This window comes from Candida orthopsilosis, assembly GCF_000315875.1.
Source record: "Candida orthopsilosis Co 90-125, chromosome 5 draft sequence".
Taxonomy (NCBI): Eukaryota; Fungi; Ascomycota; class Pichiomycetes; order Serinales; family Debaryomycetaceae; genus Lodderomyces; species Lodderomyces orthopsilosis.
Genome location: NC_018298.1, coordinates 974,922 through 993,877, shown reverse-complemented (window position 1 = coordinate 993,877; position 18,956 = coordinate 974,922). Strand labels below are relative to the sequence as shown.

The 18,956-nt window shown below is 38.1% G+C and overlaps 7 protein-coding genes across 7 annotated transcripts; 2 read left to right on the top strand and 5 right to left on the bottom strand. All coding sequences in view use genetic code 12, as the record gives it.

The window, feature by feature from the left end:
- Positions 1-176: 176 nt before the first annotated feature.
- CORT_0E04430 (Oma1 protein) lies at positions 177-1,244 on the top strand (the record flags this gene model as incomplete). Its single annotated transcript, XM_003870110.1, has 1 exon — positions 177-1,244. The coding sequence occupies one exon, from the start codon at positions 177-179 to the stop codon at positions 1,242-1,244; it is 1,068 nt and encodes a 355-aa protein (XP_003870159.1).
- A 38-nt stretch (positions 1,245-1,282) lies between these two features.
- On the bottom strand, positions 1,283-2,146 carry CORT_0E04420 (Goa1 protein; the record flags this gene model as incomplete). Its single annotated transcript, XM_003870109.1, has 1 exon — positions 1,283-2,146. One exon carries the CDS (start codon positions 2,144-2,146, stop codon positions 1,283-1,285), a length of 864 nt encoding a protein of 287 aa, XP_003870158.1.
- A 1,765-nt stretch (positions 2,147-3,911) lies between these two features.
- On the bottom strand, positions 3,912-4,664 carry CORT_0E04400 (Rts2 protein; the record flags this gene model as incomplete). Its single annotated transcript, XM_003870108.1, has 1 exon — positions 3,912-4,664. One exon carries the CDS (start codon positions 4,662-4,664, stop codon positions 3,912-3,914), a length of 753 nt encoding a protein of 250 aa, XP_003870157.1.
- A 423-nt stretch (positions 4,665-5,087) lies between these two features.
- On the bottom strand, positions 5,088-8,279 carry CORT_0E04390 (hypothetical protein; the record flags this gene model as incomplete). Its single annotated transcript, XM_003870107.1, has 1 exon — positions 5,088-8,279. One exon carries the CDS (start codon positions 8,277-8,279, stop codon positions 5,088-5,090), a length of 3,192 nt encoding a protein of 1,063 aa, XP_003870156.1.
- A 527-nt stretch (positions 8,280-8,806) lies between these two features.
- Positions 8,807-10,207, bottom strand: CORT_0E04380 (hypothetical protein; the record flags this gene model as incomplete). Its single annotated transcript, XM_003870106.1, has 1 exon — positions 8,807-10,207. The coding sequence occupies one exon, from the start codon at positions 10,205-10,207 to the stop codon at positions 8,807-8,809; it is 1,401 nt and encodes a 466-aa protein (XP_003870155.1).
- A 3,991-nt stretch (positions 10,208-14,198) lies between these two features.
- On the top strand, positions 14,199-16,406 carry CORT_0E04370 (Rlm1 transcription factor; the record flags this gene model as incomplete). Its single annotated transcript, XM_003870105.1, has 1 exon — positions 14,199-16,406. The coding sequence occupies one exon, from the start codon at positions 14,199-14,201 to the stop codon at positions 16,404-16,406; it is 2,208 nt and encodes a 735-aa protein (XP_003870154.1).
- A 333-nt stretch (positions 16,407-16,739) lies between these two features.
- Positions 16,740-18,002, bottom strand: CORT_0E04360 (hypothetical protein; the record flags this gene model as incomplete). Its single annotated transcript, XM_003870104.1, has 1 exon — positions 16,740-18,002. One exon carries the CDS (start codon positions 18,000-18,002, stop codon positions 16,740-16,742), a length of 1,263 nt encoding a protein of 420 aa, XP_003870153.1.
- Positions 18,003-18,956: the final 954 nt, after the last annotated feature.

Genomic DNA, 18,956 nt, shown 5'->3' with positions numbered 1-18,956 from the left:
AAGTCTTTTTCGTTAGCATCACCCTGTCAACCTTTCCCATTATTAACAATATCCATTGAATTCCGTCAAATTCGCAGCGCAAAAGGCAATTAAAAATCAAGGTGCAATTTTGCCATAGAATTGAACAAGAACGTGCCTCAGCTGGTATTTCACAAGATCACTTGTTACATGAAGCCATGTTTAAATCTAACATATTGACTCGAATTTGCCAAACTGGATGCAAGCAATTCAAGCGCTCCCAATTTGTACCTTTCGCGAAGCCCACCAATGCAATTCAAATCAGACCTTATGCTTCCTACCGTCGTTTCAATAATTCTCAATCATCAACTAACATCTACGAATACTACTTGCTGCTACTTACGAGCAGAAAGGCATTGTACATAGGCGGAGGTCTCTTGGGCTTTTATCTTTTCAATCTCCATGAGGCACCTTTTACTCATAGACTTCGATTTATTTGGATCCCATTTTGGATCGAGACAAAGATTGGTGACTATAGTTACAGACAAATAATGTCCCAATATGGTTCTATGATCTTACCTCATCTGAACCCACTTTATGGAAGGATATCCAGTATCATGAATAAGTTACTTGCAACGGCAATAGCCAATAACGAAGACCAGACCCAGAAGAGACATTTGAAGGAATTACATTGGGAGATTAACATAATTCAAAACGACTCGTTACCACCAAATGCTTTCATTTTGCCTAACGGAAAGATCTTTATATTTAGTTCGATCTTGCCTATTTGTGAGAATGACGATGGATTGGCAACAGTCTTATCCCACGAATTGTCACATCAATTGGCTCAACACTCAAGCGAACAATTGAGCTCACAGCCATTTTATATGTTTTTGTCGGCAGTGTTATACTCAATGACGGGTGTTTCATGGTTCAATGATTTGCTTATCAATGGTCTCTTTACAATGCCCGCCAGTAGGGAGATGGAAACAGAGGCCGATCATATTGGATGTGAAATATTGGCCAAAAGTTGTTTTAATCCTGATCAGTCTGTTAAGTTCTGGGAAAGGATGGGAAGAGAAGAACAAAACTTGACCAGAAAAATGGGTGGAAGTGCTACAAACTCGATTTTGGGGCAATGGTTTTCTACCCATCCAGCCACTACAAAGAGAATTCATGACATTGAAGAATGGTTGCCAAAGTTGAGAGAGATGAGAGAAAGTAGTGGCTGCTATGATTATGGTAAATTCCATGACTTTAGTGCCAATTACTTCAAGAGACAGTAGGAAGGAGCTATTAGATTGATAGTATGTATATACAAGAATTAGATGTTTCTAAACTTTTTATATAACTCACTTTCCATATTCTCTACAGATGAAATACCTCGTATCCAGGTCGACTTTGCTTTCCAGCCCAATGGAGATATTTCGAGGGAAATAGCCCAGTCAGTATCATTGAGCTTCAACAAGTACACTGATATCAAGCCTAGTCTCTTTCGTGTTTTGAGCGTCTTTTCACTGTAATAAGGGATCAGCAATTTGATGAATCGTATGAGCTCATCACCGTCTTTTGCAGAGCTTTCAGGCAACTTCACCTGACTTGTGACCCAGCTTTCAATTTCGTTTTCAGATATATTGATATTGAATTGGGAGTTATCAACGAAACTCGACAAGATTTCGTCTTTCTGAAGTAATTTTGGATTTGCAGTGACATACTCAATTATCCTCTTCCCCACCACATCCACAACCTGTCTCCTTAAGGATTCGTATTCGTTGTCAATCTCCTCTTGAACGTTGTACAATTGTGTTTCATCATACGGTAATAATTTTACAATTTCAGTAGGGGGATACCCTGACACCAGTTCCCTGTCACCATCAACAACTTGATTGGAATTTCGCACATACAAATCGTGCTTCAATCTTTTGTTCAAATAGTATCCAGCAATTATAATCGGAGGTCCCAACGTAATCCAAACTTGTGGATGAAGATTGACAAATGCCAATACTCCTGCCCCTAAGCCACTAAGATATTTGAATTGGTATGGTATTAAGTTATTCCATACTAGTAGCGGGTAAGTCTTATTAGCTATGTATGAGTTCCTCGGTAACCCTGTATAAGATTGGAATAGTGTACGTTTTGAAGTCTTGAGACATATTGGTCTTTTTAACAACTGAATCCGGAGAGCCATTAGTGGGCAGGATGTTGTGAATAATTTTCTTTTGATTTTATAGGCAATGAAGTTTGTACTTTGCGCTTCCAATGCTAACGAATGTAGGATTAATTTAGTAGGACAATTCTTCAATGTGAGTTAGAGGGGACTGACTTGGTAGAGTTGTTCTCTTGGAAAAACTTTATGACCGGTAAGTTACAAAGTAGTAGGATGTGAAGCTCTGTGGAGTGCTTTCAAGTTGGCTGCCAAATACCTAGAATCAAGTTCACAAAATACTCCACACACAAGCTACTAATTTACACATAGAGAGATATTCAACAGTATACTTATAACAGATTCAAGCTACTGATAAAAGGTTTTCCGCCACTTGAAAGACAGAATATTTCAACCATGGTTAAATTTTTTACCATGAATTGCATAGATATGGAGGCTAAGAACCATTTGTATCAGCTTGTTGGAAGAAGCAAATTACATCCCAGACATGATGGTGCATTTTACAAAGAGGGTGCTGGAAACAAGGATGTTGTCGGATTTTGGATGGAAAATGAGTTATTAGATGTTGGATGCGGAGCAAATACGAAACTTGCAGGTCAAGTTGCAGCCATGGATCCCATGGGTGATATCGACGTAATTGAGAAATACATTTTCGCAAAGAAAAGATTTGAAAGAAGACGTATAGAGTTAAGGGCCAGGCTGGGACTGCTACGATTACGGATCAGAATGTCTAAATATTATAGAGAGACTGTGAACAAGCGTGCAAGACAGCAACACCAGCAGACCCCTATGAAGATGTTGCAAAACCAGTTAAGCCGCTGATCATTACAAAATAGAGGCATTGCATAGCCCCATCATAAAAAACAGTACAGAGCTAAAAGTTTGTATGGAAAATTAGACAATGTGATTATCCTGAGAACTACAGAACAACTACAAAAGTGTCAACAACCTGTCTGAGTAAACAATCAAACCATTTTTCCCTCAGCATTTTCCTTAAGACCTAATTTTGATAGTGATAGCTGCCTTGATTCTATTAATGAACTTCATAATTTATTTTCTTCCATTATACTATTCATTTATGGATTCTTTGTTGATGGGGTAGCAGCAATTTCTTTTACAGAGTTATATATAGTTTGCCCTTTATTCTATATAACTGTTCCTAACTGTATTTATAAATACCACCAGTTTCAGTCGTCTCTTCATTGTCGGAGGCAGAAATAGGGCATAATCAGAACGTAGATGTATAATGTAATGATCATCGTCCGTGTTTGCAAATAAAAATGGACGCAACCAGTTAGTATTTTCTCCAAATTAATCTAGAGGATATTGAGCATGGCAAGTCCGATCTTTAGCAATTTAGATCAAGCCTATCTATTGGAGTTTGAATTCATGAAGCCAACAATAAGTCACAAACTTGTCCCTTTAAAATTGGCATTAAATAAATACTGGGAATGTATTCTTTTTATAGTTCTGTGATCAACTATTGAGAAGATAAAAGTCTCTATGAATGAGAACTTATAAAATGACAAAGAATTTATGCAAGTGTTACAATGTATGAGAATGAAGAGGACTGTTGTTAGCCTCAGAAGCAAATTTGAAAACTCGTTGTATCTGTACTTGGAAAAGCTCCCAAAGCAGCTATGCAATGCAAGTGCTCTTGAAGCCAAGATTTAACGCATGCAAGAACTACTTATGAAGTTTAACCATCAATAAAGCTAGTACCTACACTCGAGTGAACAGTTTATGAAGTTACTGGAGCAACTTGGCCGCAGAATCCTTCAACCACGATTTAATCGCTATCATCTTCAAAAGCTGATTTTAATTTTCCTACTGGCTTCTTCTTGACACTTAGCCGAATCGGAGTTGATATTTTGTCTGTAAGTTCCCCACTGTCCACCACATTGTCCGCATTTGCGGTTGATTCATCAACAGGCGTAGTGTATTTTTGTTTCCTCATCTCCAATTCCTGCCCACGTTTGATCTGCTTTTTAATCAACTGATCATTTATCTCATTGTCTACTCTTATCCGCTCCTCGTCATCTTTATTTTTCAACTTTTGAATCTCTTGCGAATCAATCAACCTGATCTCTAAGTTGAAACCTTCACTATCCATGCCATCGTCATCCTCACCTTCGTTGATCTTTGTAACTTTAACTAATCCATTTTGGCCCAAGTGCTTAACAAATGAGGTTAAACTTTTCCAACGAGTCACATTCATGTGCACATGATCACGTTGTCGAATATACTCTTGATAAAACCTATTGGCATTTATGGATTTGGTACCATGGCTCACGCGTAATAGATTCAAAAAATCAGTTTGAAACTGGTTGGAGTAGTTGGAAACTATACTTTTGGATTCCCCACTGGATTGTAAGTTAGATATTCGACCTAAATGTGACTTCGATTGAAGATGGTTTTTAAACCCATTGGCATCTCGACATTGCTTTGAACATATTTGACAATAAAATTTTAGCTTCTGGAGTCCACTTGCTTTCAACCTCTTTGCTTCATACTTGGAAGTACCAATTTCAGCTCTGGCCATAAGGAGCAGTGTGATGAGTTGTGGTGTATTGGTAAGAAATAAAAATGTTATGAAAAATGGCGCGAAAAGGAGTTTCAAAGATTATGAAGTTGATTAAAGATTTTAGTGATGTAAAACCTTTGAAAAGGTACTAAACTCACGATACCTATTATGGCAATGTAGAATAGTCTGAAATATCACGGTATCTTTGCAAATGAATGGAAGCGAAACTTGTAAATTTGTATCTTGGAAGCTTTGAAGCCCCCTGATCAAGAGAGAGCAATGCTATCACCAAATTGCTACTAAAGGTTGTGCAGTGCAGTGAGCTTCGAAATCAAGTCTTCAAATATAATGTCCATGTTTGGGACTATCTAATAATTATACTATTTTCTATCTAATGTATAATGTCCAGTGTTTCGTCTTCTCTATTCTACTACGAATCAATCAAACATCGACCCGTTCATAACACAATACATACACATCGGTCGAAATCATCTCTCTCACATCATGACTTTGCCCATCAACACCAAACCTCAAAGTACCGTTATTTACATTTGGTCGAACATTTTCATCGTCGAAATTACACCAACATGGATGTTTCAAATTTTCCATATCATGTTTCAGTTCATTCATGGTGGATTTGTTAATCAATGCAGTATAATGGCCACTTTTTAAATTGCCGAAATGGTTAATAACTCCTGATATTTTGTATACAATTTCATGACCTTGATTATTGAATCGAAGTTCAATTGGATAGCGAATTGGTGTATTCAATTTATCAGTTAAATTGTACATGGAAAATCTAGACAAATGGATAAATAACACAGGGGGTAATTTAACAAAACTGAGCGATTTAGTGGATATGGTATCAGATGAGGATGATCTGTTGCCATTGGATGAAGCACCGGACGACGATTTTTTGGATTTACCCAATTTGAATAACCCCTTCTTTTGGACAAAAACTGGATGATTTTCTACAGTAGGTACTTCTCCATGACATTTAGGACACCTCCATGCATTCTCGCCAGATAAGGTCTCATCTTGGATGTAGTAGCTAAGACACGAAGTCAACTCGACAATTTCATTGGCTCGCTTGGTATTTGGTATAGGCAATGAAAGTATTGAAAAAGTTGAATAAGTGATTGATTCATAACCGCACTTGTTGCATCGAAGTTTGTTCTGTAAATGCCCTTGAAACAAATCCAGTATTGGACTCGATCCTTCATGTTCATGCAACGACCTCCACCATTTGAAGTACGATGATTGGTTTTCGATGGAGACGTTGATATTCCATCTAGCACACAAGAGTTCAGGGTCAAAATTCTCCATACTCCTGTCACACAATTCCGCATGTAATCTTTCCAATAAAAATAAGAGAAACTCTTGAGAGTCCTGTTGCTCGTGTGGTATATTAAAATCTGGTTTCAACAACGAAGTAACACGAATGAACTTCGTGGGTGATACGGAAACCCCACCATTTTGATCAAAAGTACGCAACAACCCAGCAATAGCTTCACTCAATAAAACAGAATCTTTCTTGTGTGAATCAGGGTGTTGCATAACTTTCAAAAAACTTGGGTCCTTGACATATTTCTGGTATCCACGATTGAACACAACTTTGAATGAATAGATCCCAAAAAGCATTTGTATTGTTGAATTGATATAACATGATGAACCAAAGTTTCTCAATCCACAAATGGCATAATCTTTGAGTATGCTCATCTTTCTTGATTTGATCTGCTCTTGTTGTTCCAACACGTGAGCTGGTATCATTGGATGTCCATGGGTAGAAGGGTGCGAGAAATGTGCAGGATAGTTGGATTGATAGTATTGCTGAGGTTGTTGGTACAGATTGAAAGATTGCTGATATTGCATCATGTTTCCATTGCTGTGGAGTGGGCCATAAGTCGAATACACAATAGGCGGTTGCTGCGACTGCAGCTGCAGCTGTGGCCGTGGTTGGGGTGGCGGGAATGTCGGCACTGGGGTTGATTGTTGATAAAAAGATGGGCCAGTTTGTGGATACAGGTGTTGACGACCATTAAAAACGGCGCCAATTGATTGGCCGTATTTTTGATTTGATACTGATGGATCAAAGTTATTGCTGCCTGCATGCACATTAGCTGATTGAGAGATGGGGATTGGTGGTCTCTGTGATGAGCGAGAATACGCTTGTATACCTTCCAGTTGATTAATACGAGATGCGTTAGTTCGAATCGTGTCTTCTGCAGTCATCTTTGATACAATGTCTTCTTTGGGGTATGGGTTCTGGTAATCGTCATAATGGTGGCTGTTGATGCTAGTCGACTCTTTTGGCTTGCCGTTTCGATCCTGATGTCCAATCATTGTGTGGTATTCTTTCTTTGTATTTACAGAAGTCGATACCAATTGTTGATTAAGCAAAGCTGGGGGTAATGTAGTTGGAATTGGTGGAGGAGGTTTCTTCATTGCTTTCTCACTTACCAATTTATTCGCTGGTGGATTATACAGGCCATTTTGTTTTGGTAAACGCACAGAAGGATAGCGCACTTTGAATCCATCAACCGAGCCCAATGATGATTGGCGAGAATGTTGTCCAGATCCTTGTGCAGGAGGATAATCGTTTTTGGCAAATGATAACTCTTCATCGAATGCATCAGGTCCATCACTTGAGGCATCATCAACATCCGAGGTGCCATCTAGCTGATCTCCATATCTACTGATCGTGCTGCTGTTCCCTGTACTGTCCATAACCCTTTCGTTCGCTTCCACTCCATCATTAGCATTATATTCATCTCCTACTTGATCCTTCTCTCGAAGATAGTTGATATACTGAAATAACCAGTCATATAATTCCTCAAGATTGAAACTCAACAAGTTCTTTTTGGTAAGGTACAGCTTAATAAACAGCCTCAAGTCAATTGAAGTCACGGTATAATTACCGTTTTGGAAAACCTGATCAGTATTGTAAAATGCAAAAATGTTCAAGTATATTATAAAATCTTGCTCATTCAGTTCAATAAATGCATCAAATCCATCAAAGTGAAACATGACAAAGCTATTTATGAAATAATTGAATATCAAAAATCCCTTTGTATAACTTTTGATGGCTTGAAGATGATTTGTTGACTCATTAGCACTCTCATATAAGGATTCGCAATAATCTATGAGATCAAATAGTGACTTCGTTTGTAGTTCAGTATCCAACTGTAGACTTCTGAATTCGTAGTTGATAATCTTTGTGTAGTAGTATTCAACATCTTCTTGGCTTAGTATTGAATTTGTCGATCCTGAAGGTTGCATTAGTGTTGATTTCAGTTGCGGATACGATAGTGGCACAGAAGGCGAGGTGGAAGTTTGGATTTTGTAGTCCTGTATGCTATAATTGTTATTTTTGGTGCTGTCATTGCTTTCAGGACTACTACTACCACCATACTTTTCATCAGCGCGACTATGTCGTTGGTGGTTCCCAGAGTTATTGATGGAGTCTGACATGGGTATTGATGCTATCGAAGAATGCGTTTTAAGAATGCCTGAAGTCTCTTTGTGATGGTGACCATGTGCTGGTGGATCGGGGGGGGGAGGTGGCGGTGGTAGTTTTTTAGATGACAAGTACGACGCCGATAGTTTGGATGGGGATGTAGATACAAACGTCATGTTTTCTTGTGATATTATGTGCCTATGAGTATGTTCCTCTATTAGTTCTCTAATTTCGATATCGTCTAGTCATGTAGCATCGAAAGGTGGGTTGGTTTTTTTATTATTGTTTGATTAGATGAAATCTTGGCTTGAAATTTTATGTGGAGAATTTGACGGTAAACGAGCAGCAAGTTTTATCCCTCTAGTATCTATTTGAAGTTATGAAGCCACAAGTTGTCTTGCGATGGATTTGGACGAATATTCCGATCTTTAAGGGAATAGCGAGGAAATAAATCTTTCAATATGTATGGTCAAAGCAAGATACCCACGGGGATCAATTTTTGATCACTGGTTTCTCTTTTCGGATAAATTTGTCTGAAAATGTAGTGTCAAATTTTGGAAGAAAAAAAAAGTCACGACATTGAATAGATTGAAACTAGGAGGTGGACACCAAAACTACAGGTGCCAATAGCTAAGATTCACTCTATAAAATACAATCCGAAACTGAGTCCTGCACTGAGAGCATGCACTTGAGGGTGATGCTTTTACTCCTGGCACTTGTGGCTGATGGAAAAATCAGCAACTATAGGACGATGATCACTCATGTAACGACCATTGAATTTTGAATGCAACATTCCAAATTGAACCAATGCTAAATCTGCCTTTTCTTCGAACACGTTAGATTTGATACTCTTATCACAAACGGACTTTGATCCGCTTCCGCCGCCGGCTTCATCGATTCGTTTTGTATACTTTGGAGCGAAAATATAATCAATATTCTGACCACCATCACGCAACACCTCACCTTCGAATCCAGTAACTGTTGATTTGGTATGTCCAAACCTATTGCCTACTGTGGCCAATGAGACACTGTCAATCATAATTTCCTTTATCTGTTTTATACTGGCATCATTGGGCTCACTGTTGAAATCGCCTGCAATAAAACTGGGCCATTTATTCTCACTCCATTTAGTAAATTGATTGACTTTGCTCAATATCAATTCAGATGATCCTAATTTGGCAGCCGTTCCAATATGATCAAAATGAGTATTGAATATGTTGATGATGTTATTCAGCTGTTTATGACGAAGGGTCACCACTGATGCAATTCTAGTGTAAATTGCATCCCAACCTTGTAAAGAAGACCGTGGATCCTTATCATTCAACCAAAATGTGTCATTATATATCAAGTCCCAATAATTTGAGTTGTATATAATGGGCACAAGTTCCCCTAATTCTTCCCCATTAATTCTTCCAGCACCATAAAAAGTCCACTCCTTCTTGAATTTATTTAATTGAGCAAGAATGTCTAACATTTGGTATTTGTAAATCTCTTGTAATGTAAAAATTGTCGATTCAGTAGAATGAAACTTCATTGATGAAGTAATATCTTTTACCCTTTCTTCCCAAGGTAGTTCCCCCGGAATGAGTTCGTGAGTACCGCCATTCTTGATATTATGTGAATATATTCTAACTTTGAATGGCTTGATGTAGCTATCTGCCAATGTTTGGGTTAATTCTTTGGGTACTGGTGGTTCTGGTTTGGTGATTGTTTTGAGAAACAAGTTTTGTGGAGGAACCCCTAGTAGCTCCTTTTTCCCTGGCGATACCGGTGGGATCTCCAGTGGTGGAACTACATTGACATCACCAAGAAATTTTTTTGGATTACTTGGATCTTCTAGTAGTGATGGTGGTGATGATGGTAGGTCCAGTGGACTTAATGACTCAGTAGCTAGCAGTAGGGCTTGCTGTTGCTGTTGCTGTTGCTGTTGCTGTTGCTGCTCCTGTTCCGTAGACCTGTATGAATCATAGTCAAACCTCAAGTTTCCTATTGGGTCTTTGTTGGGTAATAATGAATTTTGCGACTTGAAATAATAAATAACAGTTAGAGTTATTAAGGTAGCCAACAGAAGTACCTTCAATCTTGATTTGGGAGAGCTGGGCATATTCGATCTTTTTTGATAATGATGTGATGGGCTCTGTGTATTGGCTTGAAGTTTGTGGAAATTATTGTGTATGATCACAAGTGACTAATAATTAATGAGTGGTACAAGGGGACACATGTACTAATAGAACCTCGTAGACTTTAACAAAACAGAATCAAATTGGATGTGGCCCTTTTCCATGATTCATGCGCTACCGAGGACTGGAATTAGGATACTGGTAATAGTACATATCAATTTCGAAGATATACAACACAATCACTGCGTCTACATAATCTAGAGTTTTATACTTGTATATCTATTACTATTTGCAACCTGCCTTAGTTAATGTTGACACCTTACAATTAACTTGTGATAGTGGTCGTATTGAGACCCAGTGTCGTGTCAAAGTCCAATGTCGTATTTGATTTGTGGCTATACTTTTTATTTTTGTGTTGCATAATCTAAATTTAAACTATATCTCTTTAATGACATCATTGAAATATCCTTTTCCTATAAATCTTCAAATACAAGTCTTCCTCTTAGTAATTATATATAACATTCAAAAGATGCTTTCTTTTATTGCATGTGCAAGGCTAGACCTATTGGCTGATAATAAGTGGGTCATACATGTGTTCCTTTCCTTTTGCTTCCTCTTCACTTTACATCAATACTATAAAAGAGCTTTTCTTGTGCTTCTTTTTCAATATTATGCTGAATAGAGACGTGTTCAACTGCCATTCGTTTAGAGTGTAGCCATTTACCACATATAGTACAGCGGCAAACCATGTTCAATACTTGACTCTTCTTAATTTTTAAGAGAGGGTGTGATTTTAAATGTAAGAAATTAAAGGCCTGTAGAGTAGTGGGGGTTGCAATTGTTGTTGTTGATGATGATGATGTTGATGATGATGTTGATGATTCCGATGAAAAGTTCTTAAAGGAGTTTGAAATCTTTTATATACAAAGGTTGATATAAAAAAAACAAAATTGATCTATTGTATACGGTATATGTAACAACAATAACCATTCACACAAACATAAGCAGTTGTTGTTATTTGGACAGCCCCTTTCGTACAAACTTTCTTCTCTCCTGTGCTGGTTTCGGTAATGATACATTTATGATGGTTTTAGTATCTGCAAAAGCGGTTAAATTACCAACAAAAGGATATACGCATTGGTTTAGCTACCCAACAGTTCTGTAAATACAAAAAGTTGAACCTGTTTATTGTCACAAGACTAGCCTATTGTACTAAACCTATATTAAAGTATATATCTAATATGAAAATCGAATTACCACTACCGAAAGAGCTTCAAATTGATAGCGTAGATGTTTCTTTGTGCCTTGACAATTTAGTTTTCAGCAAATGTTCAACGTGTGATTATGAGCAAGCTTCTGTCAATGGCATCAAAACATCAACTGGCTGTTTTGTTTCAACCACTCTTGCCCAGATTCCCCTCATTAAAAGTTAAACCAAAAACATAGAGCAAAGATGTGACTCCCTAGCCAAAAATAATGCTTCCTAATGAGGCAAAACCTGAACAAATACCTTACAAAAGGATCTAGACCAAATATTTTTTCGATGATAAGAGAAATCAACCATTACGCAAAATCCAAAACTTTGATAAAAGTCATTCCAAAAGTATATAACGCTTGATTAGGCTATTCACATCGCCAATATCGTGTTGTATAGCCTTGTGCCTGCACAATGGAGAAAAATATTTTTTGCAGCCAACAACAAAAGTTGTGCTACACACGCACAGGAAGAGAAGTGCGTGAATTGTATAAATGAATGAAGAATGAGGAAGGAGTTGGGGCTACATGTTACACACTCCATCACTTTATTGTTTTAAAAAGGTACAGTTTATTCAAGTTTTCAGGTCTCACAATCTCGTCCTATATGACCAAGACTCCCGACACTAATCTAAGTTAGTTTGTAGATGCAAAGTTACGTGTTGTGGTTTATTATACTTACAATCGATATGTTCCCAAGAGCTGGTGCTTTAAACCATCTGTAATACAAGGTGGCAACGCGAGTGTCTTGATCGGTTGATATATTGAGGCGGGGGTCATGGACGACGTGTAGCCTCATTTTGAGCTACATACTTTGGATGTTTCTCTAAATCATTTATCATGCGGATTAATATCAAAAACGGTCTACTTGCTGTGCTAAGAAAATTCAGCGGAGCTTGTTACGCTTTTTCAAAAGCGCGGTGGCGGATTTATTATTCCATTTTCCGCAAATAATCCTCGCAATACTAATCACTTCGAAAACTTTCTCTTTAAAACTTGTCACAAAAGAAGCTGCATTTTTATGCCCATATTTTTAAACTTCATCAATTGAAAACAATGTGGCAGTGTCAAAACGTTGTTGAATTACATTGGTTTTGCACCATTATATCTGCTCCAGAGGGTCGTATATACGCGATTTTTATTAAATTCGATTGAAAATAGAATCAAACACAAACTCCAATTATTGGGTTCGTTGATCAAGTCGTATGAGAGAAGTTTCTCAGTTTACCGACAATACCAGAAAAGGCTTTACACACTAGTAAAATGGGTTAGTCTTCTATTGTAGTTTGATGGGGGTGCATGTGCTCTTCCTGAAATCCGTCAAAATCATAGAAATTACTCACAGCATATATGCTTTGGAACGACCATTTAAATTGTTGTTTTTTACTTTGGCCTCAATGATTTAAGTTTCTAAAAATAGATTTTACTGAAAATTCAAAGTAAAAGTTGGGTTTTAGATTTTATTATAAATGATAAAAGTGCGGCTCTTCCGCATTGAAAACACAAAAAACCCTTGTGATGTGGTGGAAGAAGAACAAAAACTACAGCTTCTATTAATAGAAACAGATGGTTACTTACTATAAAGAGGGAATAGAATCAAAAGATTGGCCGCCCAGAAGCTAAAGTTACTCCATACTCTAATCTAAATAGGCTGCTGTCTTCTTTTCAAACCCTTGAAACTAATATGCGTTCTTGAAAATGCAAGATCACACGTTGTACAACATCTGTTAATTTCCCTTCCTTTTGGAAGAACGGACGTCTAACTAGAATAAATATGAATCGCATCAGCCTCGTTTCTTTTTCCATTTTTAGGTTCAATTCACAAAAAACACAAGTGAATAGCTTTATGTCTCATGTAATTGACATCGCCTCGTTTTTTCATGCTTTCAGATCAAGGACCCAGCATCCCGACACGGTCACTTCCTCTTTGTGTTGTAGAACTTTTTTTGTTTTGAGTATTCGTTTATGAAATGAGCCTGCCCTTGACAGTGATCAAACCACAAATAGATTTATCACCCAAGACCCCTATTCTCTTTGGTTTTTCCATAGTGTATAAATCTTCAATTTCCATTGTGCCCGTTTGTGAGAATTGCAGTATGTTGGTGTTTTGTGCTTGCTCTTTACTCACCAAACATATGTGGAAGGTCGATTGTAAAAAGCTGCTGAAGAGGACTAATCAAGATCCCCTATAATTATAACCTTATCTTTTCGAGAAATAAAATCAAACAACGAGGAAGCTGTTTAGTGTGTTAGTATAAACCCCCTCATTGTCGTACATATACATGTATACTTTGATGAAGATTAATGGTATGGAGATCGTAAATTCAATAGACCATCGTATTGTATGGGTAACGTATAGTATTGTATTGTATAGTATAAATCCCATTGGCTTTGTGTAAGTAGATTTTGAGAAATCTATTTTTTTTTCTTCTTCTTTTTCTTCATTAAAACTCGCACTCACACTCACACACTCACACACAACATTTTATTTCGAATGAATGATTCTATCAGATGGAATTTTAATCTAGATCATCCTATAAGAGAAAGAAACTCGTGTTCATTTGTATATATTAAAGCAATCAAATTCACACATTTGTTAGCCAAGAGAATTTTTTTTGATTGAACTAGCCACTACCCTTTTTTGTTCTTAGCTCAGAGCACACACTTGTCACACGCCGTCTGTATTAATACCATCTGATTCTAAGGAAAAAAAATCTTACAATGGGTAGAAGAAAGATCGAGATTGAACCCTTATCAGACGACCGAAATCGAACAGTGACATTCGTCAAGCGTAAGGCTGGGCTTTTCAAGAAGGCTCATGAATTGGCAGTTTTATGTCAGGTGGATCTATCAGTCATTATTGTTGGTAGTAACAACAGAATATATGAATATTCTACTGTGGATACTAAAGAAGTGTTCAATTGCTATGAAAAGACAATAAATACTAGGAAACATGTACATGAGGCGAAATCCCCAGAAAACTACCTGATTTATCGCAAAAAACGCCATTTGCATGAGCCACTAACCGATAAGAAGGGACGTGTTGTAGGAACGACTGCACATTTGAATGATGACGATGTTGACAATGAAATGTTAGGTGAAGATGAGTACGAAGAGGATGATGATGAAAGGGATGACACTTCTGAAGGAGAAATACTGGCACACACGAGAAAGAGACCACGCAAGCGTCAAAGGGCAACTTCATTCAATAAAAGTCGTAATCCTAAAGTGTTCAACAGTAAGAGCTCACCACCTCCACCACCCCCCACGCAGATATCTCTCAACAATGTACCCCCATTTAACAAATACAAGAAACCAAGCATCACAATCTCCAGTCACCTGCAAAGTCTGCCCCCACTGGTACTGCAACAGAATACTTCATCCCCAAATATGGGTCGAAAGGAGAGCTCGTCCCGACCTGTCTTGCGAGTACAGATTCCAACTGATGCAAAGGGTAACCAAACTAAATCGGGAACATTCAATTTTGATATAAAGGAAACAGGAAGCACCGATACGGCCCGAACAATTACTGCGGTTGATAACACCAGCTCATCAATTAACCAATCATCAACCAACCATACCGGGGTTAGTGGCAGTACTAGCGGATCTCATCAAGGAATTGGGCACAATCAGCATTCGATACATCTAGGTGATGGGGATATTCTTCATAATAAATCTACCAACAAGTATGGATCTACAAATCATCTAATGCGTACGCAAACTCCTTCGGCTAAGTTTAGTGGTTACTCATCATTTCGATCTCCTGACTCGAGAAAACCAACTTTGCCACTACCCATCAATTCCAAATCTCAAACCTCATCACCAGCAAGTGCTACTTACCCAGGACTTCCCAACCCTTTGAGTCAATCAGGAGGAGGTGGCGGCAACAGTCGAAGTAGTAGTGGTGGAAGCAACATGAATCCCTCTCAAATCGGAGACAATGCTTCAATGGGAGAGCGGCAGAATAACAACCCAGCCGCTAATAATAACGGTAATAATACCGGTGTTATAAATACTGATAGCAATAACATGTTCTCGCCTTCGGTTATGAATCTTAACTCAGGAACGTTTTATTCGATGAACCAAGGGTCAGTCAACAACTCGTATATGAATTATTCAACTCATGGATTTAACCAACAATACCAGCAATATAATCAAAGTCAACAAAATCAACAACTGCCGCAACCGCAACCATATCTGCAAAATCTGCAGCCACAACTGCAACTGCTGGCAATACCCCAAAGTTCCGTGATCACTAATGAGTTGCTGGGACAACTTCCATCAGCACAACCGCAAGAGTCTGCGATGAAATTTCGTCCACATATTCCATTCTTCTCACAACACAATCAACTGAATCAACTGAATCAACAACAACAACAGCAGCAGCAGCAGCAGCAACAACAACACAATCTTGGCAATAATAACGGAAGCAATTTCAATGGAGAGCAAACCCCAATTTCAGCTTTGCCATCACGATATGTAAATGATATATTCCCTTTCCCATCGCCATCTAACTTCTTAGCTCCCCAAGATTGGTCAACGGGTATGACACCCACGACATCTCAAGCTCCGCAGTTCTTTATGAATATGATGCCATTGAATAGTGGTGGTGGATTCAATTCACAATTTCAACATCAACAACAGCAACAGCATCAAAACAACAGAGCTTCATACGGTGAGGACAAAGGCAGAACCAATACAGGTGGTAGTACCGAATTAGCACAACCATTAACGACTACCACCGGTGTTGCTTCATCAAGAGAAGCGACATTTGGAGCAATTGCGGAAGAAGATGAAAATGCTAGTGCCAGTGTAAGTGGCAGTGGGAATCCAAGCAGTAGTGCGCCTACAAACGTTGATGACGGTAGTAAAACTGCAAGCCACGCCACTACTGAGGCGACATCTACAGGGGTTTCAACGGATGTCTAGTTGCTTTTGAGTTTCTCCTCCACGCCCTGAATAGTGGACTTACAGCTTGACATTTCTTTTCCACTTGTTTCATACATGACGTTGATTACTCAATCAAGACGGAGGTGTTAGTTTAAAGATTGTAATTTTAGTTCTTTAGCGATGTATAGCTTTGTTTTACTTATACTGGTCTTTAATACCTTTGGGGGTCCTACATGAAAAGAAATTAGAGCCAAGGTTCCTCACCAAAAGTAAGGTAGAGTTTCCAGGGGGCGTAGAAGGAAACAGCATGTTACACAAGTACAAGCAATTTCTAGCAAAGCAAAGCAGCAGCCTTTTATCACCAATCGCAGATTAATAATAATATAAACAGTTCTTACCACGATAAATTGTCATCAAGTGCATTAGTTCAGTATTGGAATAGTATTTGACAAGCTCTACAGTATGCTCATTGTCTTTTTCACCAACCAAATATTTCAGTTGTATGGGCTCCATGTACTTGATAGATTTAGGAGTCCAAAGTATCCCTATGAATCCTTTTGGCATAACATGGCTGAACCTAAAAATTTGTTCAATTAGATACGCCATATTGTCTGCACATAGCAAAGCGCTACTCCAATTGATACTTGCTTTAGGAAATTGCAAACTAAGCTCACAAACTTCTTTTGCAACCTTTTCAGTCACAAAGTCTGTGCCAATAATCACGTGCCGCACCGTTTGATGCGATAATTGAGTAATCCTCTTGCCTTTCATCTTGTCCAACATAAATACAACTCTTTGGCTCAACCCTAACACAATTAGGCTAGGATAATCAGCATCTAATTGAAAGTTGGTGAAAAAGGTATCCAAGTATGTGAAACAGGTAATAAACAATTCACAAAGGAGAAAGGTGTTGTACACCTGGGTGATCTTGAACAAAGACTCATTCTGGCCCAGAACCACTACATGCAACTTTCTCATTTTCAGAGGACGTGTAATATCAACCTCAATACGTTCGTAAACATTTTTATAATGCAATGATGAATCCCAATAGCTCTCGGTAACCCAACATGTTACCGCTGATGACTCGTGGGTATATAGGCATGTATCGCCAATGATATGGAACCTCTCGTGAAGCGCAGTTATGTTGGACAGTTGATCAAAAACGCGATACCTACCAAAAGTACTGTTGTAGCACTTGCTATTGTATCTATGAACATTAAGGTAGTTAACAATAAAGTATTTGATAGATTTGAAATGTTTGATGATTTTATCAAACAAGGAGACATGTGTATGTTGGAACACCAAATGCGATAGTGGCTGGTTTGGATCCATTTGCTTTAAATATTTCGAAACTGTCTTGACTGAAACAATGGTACATTTGTTGGTGGTGCGGTTGTTCAAATAACAGGGGAACCTAAAATCAGGAAGTGCACAAGTAACACTCAGACGACCAATTTCTCCTGCAAGTCTTTCATCACCTTTTATGTCGTAAACATAAATGTAATAGTAAAGCTTCCGTTTTGCTGTAAAATATAGTTTTGAATGTAAGGGTGCAAGTGCGATGGCCTGGTGTTGATTGATATTGTTGAAAACAAGTTGCAATGCATGGTCAGGTAAGCCAGCAAGTGAAACCATACTGGTATTTTAGTCAGCGAGAGAGAAAATGAGAATTTTCAAGTGAGGCAAGAGGGTCTATTTGTATCGCGTGTAAACTTCCTGTGCAACACTTTCCTAAGAATTGGTGGGTTTTGGCTGCGAAAACATCAAAAAAGAATAACACGTACAGAATCAACCTTTTAAGGAAAAGTCAAACCGGACGTTAAACGAAATAGCGTGATTTCTGGAATATGATATTTAGATGATGCAAACTCTCTCGAGAGTAACTTTGTCTAGTTTGGTACATAGCTCTCGCTCCGTTTCTAGGGTGATTATACCAGTTGATTTCTCTACACACTTGAAAATCGGTGATTGTGAAGCAGTGAACATCAGCTTGACAGAAGCGACACTGCACTACCTAACTCAACGCAGAAACTACTCTTCGCTCTAAATCTAGATACTCTTACCTTTTTGATACTAGCTTATGATCATCATTGTAACTACACATATTACATATGTTTTGGTGTCAATGTACCGCGTTATGAAATGGTAGAGCACACACACTGCTATATGTAATTGGATTGTATGTATACTAAATTGATCCTCGTCGCCTCCTTCGCCGAACCAACGTGGCAAGCTTGAGGGTATTAAATAATAACTTGCCACTATTTCCATTTTGAACTTTTGGAATTTAGTCTTTTCTACTGTCATTTTATTTCTCAAGAGTTTTGAAGTCACTTTTCTTATTCATTACTTTTAGAAAAAGTTTTCGTACTCTAAAAAGATCCCTGTTCCAAACTTTACTGTATATGAGAAACCATGATAACTTTCTAAGGTTATTTTTACTGTCGTTTCTTTTACTCTTGGTGTCAACTGTTCTTTTCTAGTTAAATTTGACCGCTTAACCTTGGCCACACACACTGACCAGAACTCTTCAATTGCATTTAGTATCGGCGAATAAGCTGGCAAAAATACTAGTTCCATCCCACTCAG